Consider the following 6,517-nt stretch of genomic DNA (forward strand, 5'->3'; position numbering starts at 1 on the left):
TATTCTGAATTACAACTTTGGATCTTATATTACTTTGCAACAATCTACTCGGTGACAGATTAGGCAGTATAATCACATAAGTTAACTTCAGTGCCCACACTGTATTTATTTATGGTTATTTGTTAAATCAAGTACTGTTAGACATGAAATAGGAAGTGTTTAACATAAATGTTATGGCTACTCACCATTGTAGCTCGCTCCTGGTCAATGATATGAGCCTCTTCTTGCAGTGGAAAACTTGCAGCCAACAAACACCGTGGAACCTAAAGGAATGAAATTAAACATTAACATTTCGCCCGGACCAACATTCACACGTACAACGCAACGCGGCTACACTTCTGCTATTACAAACGTAAATCTCCTTAAACACAACGAGTGTTACTTACCGTGTACGCTCTAGGCAAAATTGGATGTGATGCAATTCCAAATCTATCTGAAACGGCAGTTAAAAGTAGAGTTACATCAAGTTTTCTTTTTTAATCAACACAATCATTTACAACCGTTGACCAGAAAGAATCGTCGAAATTCGACGTCCCCCACAAACGCCACGCTCACTCGCTTTTCAGGGCAACAAAAGTACTTCTTTTTAAAAACGATGAGTTGTACTTACCGTGTACGCTCTGGACGGTCCAGTTGCAAGCAGAAAATAAAAATATTTCTCTTGTTAGTCGTATGTTACCATCCGCTGTGTCTTTGTCAACATCGCCGCCATTTTCCTACTTCCTGCTGCGAGCCACGCCCACGGATTTAAATTTGGGCGGAAGCTCTTTCCATTGGCGTCGTTTTCGCGTATAGCAAATCCGATTGGTTGGGAAGGGGGCACGGTTATGCAGCCGAGGAGTCCTGTGATCGGTGGGATGTAAAGTAGGCGTCGACGTCACGTCCGCGTCACGTGACCACGACGTGGCAGACGTCAAATAGCAACCGCTGTTTTGTTTAGTAGACTTACAGTTGTTATGCATTGACATAATGGCGCACACACCAAATAGATTTAAATAAATTAAATAATTCTTCTGCCCACTCTCTTTTAAACAAGTTAACTCTCCCCGCGGATTTGAATTCCGGCGAAAGTTACGCCCATCGACGTCACGTATGTCACGTGACCACGACGTGGCAGATGTCATATAGCAACCGCTGTTTTGTTTAGTAGATTTACAGTTGTTATGCATTGGCATAATGGTGTGCACTCAAAATAGATTTAAATAAATTAAATATTTCTTCTGCCTACTCCCTTTTAAACAAGTTAACTCTGCCCACGTCCATTGACGTCTTGTCTGCGTCACGTGACCACGACGTAGCGACGTCATATAGTAACCGCTGTTTTGACCAGTAGACTTAGTTATTATGCGTTGACATAATGGCGCACTGGTTAGCATGGCCACCTCTTAAGCATGATGATGCGGGTTCGACGCCTGATCAATGTTAGCATGGAGTGAGCTGAAGTGCATGGCGCTGAAGATTTGAATCTTTGAAATGCGCTGAGGTCTGACATATCAGGCAGAATGGTTTGCCATCACGTTCAACAAAAAATAGAAACTTTCCCACTCTGATTAAAACGTCCTGTGTTCATCTACGTATTTTCGTTTTGCTGTGCATCTTTTCCCTGCCATTTCGAGAGCCCAATTGACACTCATAGTTTAAAGAAATGTGTTTGCCCATCCTACTTTGTGGAATTTCACCACATGCGCTTTTGACCAAAATACCAAATTGAACTCAAGTGAAGCCAACACGCACAACCCCCCCCCCCCACACACACACACAAATGTTGATATGAACATAAAAGAGCCGCATGCGGTTCGGGAGTTGCGGCTTGGCCAAACCTGTACTATACAACTTTATTTGTATAAAATTTTCACAACAGCTGTCACACAAACAAAGCGGGAAAAACCGAAGACGTGCGTGTTCCGCCCACGCTGGATTTATTTGCACCTTTGAAAAGACACCGTATTGCCGCAGATGTGGCAAAGAGTACTTTTGGGCATCTGAGACGGAAGGATGTCCAAAGCATCACGTCACCTGCTCTGGTAGGCATGGTGGTGGGACGTTGAGGTCAACCGCTTTGGGGTTGGCTGACTCTTTGATCGCAGGATGCCACACACTTGAAGACAGAAGCAGAAAAGCAGAGCTAAATGCAAAATGTACTCACCGGTGACTCCAATTTTTTTCCCCCCTGAAGAAACAGCTGGACGGGTGGCCCCGGCTGGCCAGTGGGACTCTTGTTATTCTGACCCTTTTTAGTGCGCGTTTGGGGCAACAACCGTTTTTTGTGGCGCTCTCTTCTGGTTCAAAAGTGCCCTGCATGTGAATTTGCTTTTCCTGCCTTCTGATTGGATGAGCGCCGGTGTGACGCGGTGCCTCTGTCACCGTGGCGGGGGGTATACGTTGGCATCGGAGCGTCTGCCAACGTCTGAGACCGGCTGGCAGTGTATCGGAGGTGTCGAGTGCGGTGCCGCTGGAGCTCACTCACCAGCTGGTGTTAGGGCCACAGAATGAAGGCCAAGGAGAAGAATAGAAAGAGAAACAGAAACTTCTCCTCCAATTGTTTGATTTGTCTCTTCTGAGCTTCGATGAATTCTTTCAGCTCTTTGTTCCTCTAGGACGGACAAATGGAAAGTGGCATTCAAAAGCCAGTAAGCGTGCAAGTAAGTGCCGGGCTGGCTTTGGGCCCTTACCTGTTGCGCGCTGTGCAGCAGATCCATTCTCTCTTGGAGGATGCAAGCGTCGCGCTCCCTCAACTCGCACATCAGGGCTCGCTTCCATTGGTCCACGGCGCTCCTAAGCTCTTCTCTCTGATCCGCCGTCAGCACGTCATTCACGCCAGCGTGGCTGGCTTTTTCGCCGTCCGTGGCGGGGCAGTCCCGCTGCGGTAGCGCCTCGTACAACATGGCCTCCAGCTCCAGGATCCTCTGGGCCGCAATCCTCGTCCATCAGTGGTCCGGCGGGAGATTTGAGGGCGGCTTACCTTATGAGCCTGGTCCATGGAACACTTCCTGAAGTCCAACTCTTCATCCAGGTAGCCCTTCTGCTTGCAGAACATATCCTAGCACAGCTCAAGGTCAGAATTGTTGGGGCACATTGCCGGAGTTCCCCTTGGCTGATGTCGCGTGTCTGTCTACCTTCTCACTTTCAATGTCCAACATCTTCTGTTGAAGTGTTGACTTGGTCACTTTGATGTATTCTAACCACTGAGGAAAGGCTGCTGTCACATAAGCAGAATGCGAGAGCGTGCGTGGACGTGCGCGTTACCTTCTCGGCTAGGGTGAGAAGGGTCCTGGCGTGAATCACGACCACCTGCTCCTCGCTGGTGAGATTCTGCAAGAGCCCAAAGGCACAGCGTCAACAAGCTTCTTTCAGCGCAAAGCCTTCCAAAAGTCACATTTGAGCCGCCGAGTCTCGTGGAGTGCGAACATAAGGAGTTCGACATACACTTACGGCGTTATAGCCCAGGATGTCCAGCTTCTTCATCAGATCACTGATGACGATGTCCGGGGGAAAGGCGCAAGGAGCAATGTAAGGTGTTCTGGGACCTCGGGTTAAGGTTCGGGTTGCGAGGGACGCCTTACGTACGCTCACGCCCTCGGCCTCGCAGTAGATCTGCAAAGGGCTGAGGCCGTCTGGGAAACGGACTTGCAGAAACTTCAAGACGGGGGAGCGCCACTCCCTCTCCTGAAAGGCAGAGGCATGCATCCGTCCGTCCGTCCGTCCGTCCGTCCGTCACATCTCTGGCCTCAACACGCTTGTGCGAGTCTTCCCACCTCCAGCTCCAGGATGCGGAACTCAAGCAGTTCGTTTTGGTCTCGGATATCCTGGATGTGCTCTTTCAGACGCGCTTCTTCCGCCTCCATCCGCCTGACCTGAAAAGACAGTCAGACCTCATCTGCGGGGCTTCCCGACAGGTGTGACGCCAAGCGACTCCGCCCAGCGCCTTTCTTTCCGTCACCTTTTCGGCCAACTGCTGATTGCTCTGACGCAGCAGCTGCTTCTCCTCCACCCACTTGACATTCTAGAAGAGACAAACTAGCTTTGGAATGTTGTGTCATTTTCATCCACAAATTCTTTGGTTGACTGGAAAATGACATTTGCTTTTCTCCGCATTTTCCCAGCCACGTTCGGGGGGGGGGGGGGGGGGGGGGTTGGTCCAGTAATGCCAGACGGATGAGTGACTGAAGAATGTAGCTATTTTGTCTGAGAAAAAGGTGTGCTCATTGATGAGCTTACCTGTCCTTGTTGCTTCAGCGCTGACTCCAGATCTGCTACTCTGCTTTGATAGTGACCCATTTCTACCATCAGCTTTTCTCTGGTCTGAAAGGAGGAGGAGGGAGGCTCCTCCTCCTCCTTTCAGACCAGAGAACACCCGAGGCTGGGTGAGAACGGGGAGGCTGCGACCCGGCCGGGGGTTGCGGGAAGGGGCGCCACCTTGATCTCCTTCTCGGCGTCGTAGTCCCCTTTCGCTGGTCTGGGCTAGCAGAGCGTAGGCTCGTTGCAGCGCTTGATATTCTTGCGTCAGCTGGCGGTAGCGAAGCTCCGCCTCTTCATGCACACACCAATAGTACCAGAATCAGTCAGACCGGCGACAAAGCACCCGCGACGCAAAGACGAGTCCGATTCCAGGCTGAAGAGGAATGTTTGGTGCCAATACGCTGGCAGAAATGGCGGGCTACCTCTTCGGGTTCCGTGTCGGGGGTTCTGTCGGTGTGAAAAGACAAGGACGATCCGTCCGAGTCCACCAACACGTCTTCGTCGTAGCCGTAAAATGTTTCGATGACCTGCGGGCGCGGAAGCAAACATCTCTCTGAACAAACTGAAGCGACACCTCACGATGAATCGACGAGAGGAACGATAGCGAGAAAAAGGCCATTTCATCTTGCGCAACACCAAGCAGCCGCAAACAAACAGACTCACCTTACAGGACCTCACGCTTTGTTCCTCCTCAGAGATTCTCGACGTCGGTATCGTAGCAGCAAATCTCTCTCCTGTCGACACAAATAATCCGCCTTTGAGATTCTTTGGATGCAAAGGGAACGAACGGCTCCGGCGCAGAAACAAACGCGACTCACAATGACATTTCTGACATGAGCTCCTGTCTCCAGAGCCTGAAAAACACGTCACCGGCGATGATTGGAGGGACGCTCGTCTTTTCCAAAAGTGACAACTACAGGGTGTGTCAGGGTTTTCCAGATTATCTTTATCGTATCATTGTGTTGCTTTGACTTTGACTGCGACCTGTAATAAATAATATTATTTATCCCTTATTTATCCCTATCGCTTATCCCTTCCTACACAAAGTCGTAAAACACCCCTTGCTATGTTTTGACTAGAGGTCAAGGGCTTCCTCTATTCAATCCACTCTTACACCCACCCTGTTTCTCTTAATTAAAATGCTCGTGCAGGAGCCGAGAGTCAGACTTCATTCGTACAACGGATGGACTCTCCACCTGCAGGTGTCCAAAAGAACTTACTTGTCTCCCGTGTGGTTCTTGCAAAATAAGTTGGAGCGAGCGCAACTCTAACAGGGTGCATTTTGCCACTAGCTGCCTACGGACAATGACGTCGCGCTCGCGGCTCATGGTTGACGGGCTGAGCAGCCGGGCAAGTCCGTCGTTTTCAGCGCACAGCGAGTGGCAAAGGCGCTGACAAAACGGGAGCTTTGAGCTGCTGAAAACGGCAAAACAAGTCTAAAGCGTGTTCAAACGCGTGCGCACAATGCTCCTGCTTGAAAGGTCGGAATTTAAGGGGCCAATTTTTTGGATGGCGGCCGCCGGCCAAGCTTTGGACGGAAAAGGTTTCCTGGCGACAGCGAGCGAGCGCGGCGCTGCCGTACGTGCACCGAGTCGCCTGCCTGAAGACCTTGGACAAGTCGTCGATGATGTGCCGCTGCTCCACAACTTGAAGGAACTCCATTTCACCGTCCTGCTGGCCGCAACCGCGGTCCAGGTCATTGAGCGAACTAGGCCTTCTCTGTGGAACACAAATGCAGTGGACTCTGTTGGCACGCCGCCGTTGTCCGCGTCGACTTACCAAGCTTGCCATCTCCTCGTTCTCCTGGGTGACAAAGCGCACTTTGTTTTCAAGGCGACACAGCACCAGCGAGAGTTCTTCATTCTTCCTGCTCAGGCGTTTGTTTTTGTACAGGAGTGGCAGAAACTGGCTTTCTGTTTCTCTCAGTCGCTTTAGCTGCAAGCATGAAGTGCGGGATGTGAAAGACGCACAACACGCGGGCCAGAACGTATCCATTCCTTTTGCATCGGTTTGAACGGAATCGTGGCTTTGGCTCCCAATAAAAGACATCTACCAGGCAACCGACTCGCCGCGCCGCTCAACTAATAAGCAAGCGCAATGGGTGCCTCGCTGGATGGCGCGCATCAAACGTAGCGCAAACCTTCAAGCGTGCCGTCAATAAATTACCAGTTCATTGCGCTCTTCAGAAAGCAGGGCGTTTCGATCCTCCAGTTTCCTGATGACTGCGCTGAGCTCAGCGATTTTCAGATGAAACCGTCGCGTGTCCCGATCCTCCTGA

General features: G+C 50.5%; 1 protein-coding gene and 1 long non-coding RNA gene across 2 annotated transcripts; both read right to left on the minus strand.

Annotated features, from left to right (window-relative positions):
• Window positions 1–3,372: 3,372 nt before the first annotated feature.
• On the minus strand, window positions 3,373–4,278 carry LOC148383088 (janus kinase and microtubule-interacting protein 3-like). Its single transcript, XM_088357003.1, has 4 exons — window positions 4,219–4,278; window positions 3,941–4,003; window positions 3,756–3,854; window positions 3,373–3,666 (listed from the first exon to the last, which is right to left on the minus strand). Exons 1-4 carry the CDS (start codon window positions 4,276–4,278, stop codon window positions 3,373–3,375), a joined length of 516 nt encoding a protein of 171 aa, XP_088213129.1.
• A 128-nt stretch (window positions 4,279–4,406) lies between these two features.
• On the minus strand, window positions 4,407–5,510 carry LOC148383089 (uncharacterized). The gene is made up of 4 exons (XR_015853506.1): window positions 5,058–5,510; window positions 4,903–4,973; window positions 4,662–4,766; window positions 4,407–4,530 (listed from the first exon to the last, which is right to left on the minus strand). It is a non-coding gene; the product is annotated as an uncharacterized LOC148383089 (long non-coding RNA).
• Between the last annotated feature and the right edge of the window lie 1,007 nt (window positions 5,511–6,517).

The sequence above is a fragment of the Syngnathus floridae genome, chromosome 17, assembly GCF_059516105.1.
Source record: "Syngnathus floridae isolate MCC-2025c chromosome 17, RoL_Sflo_1.0, whole genome shotgun sequence".
In the NCBI taxonomy this organism is placed as follows: Eukaryota; Metazoa; Chordata; class Actinopteri; order Syngnathiformes; family Syngnathidae; genus Syngnathus; species Syngnathus floridae.

What these genes read in the sequence shown, in the direction of transcription:
- LOC148383088 (XM_088357003.1), bottom strand. Translation starts at nt 4,278, where the DNA reads ATGGGTCACTATCAAAGCAGAGTAGCAGATCTGGAGTCAGCGCTGAAG. An exon ending in CGCTGAAGCAACAAGGACAG is followed by an intron (nt 4,004 to 4,218) that starts GTAAGCTCATCA and finishes TGTCTCTTCTAG; the next exon opens with AATGTCAAGTGGGTGGAGGA. An exon ending in TCCGCATCCTGGAGCTGGAG is followed by an intron (nt 3,667 to 3,755) that starts GTGGGAAGACTC and finishes TCTGCCTTTCAG; the next exon opens with GAGAGGGAGTGGCGCTCCCC.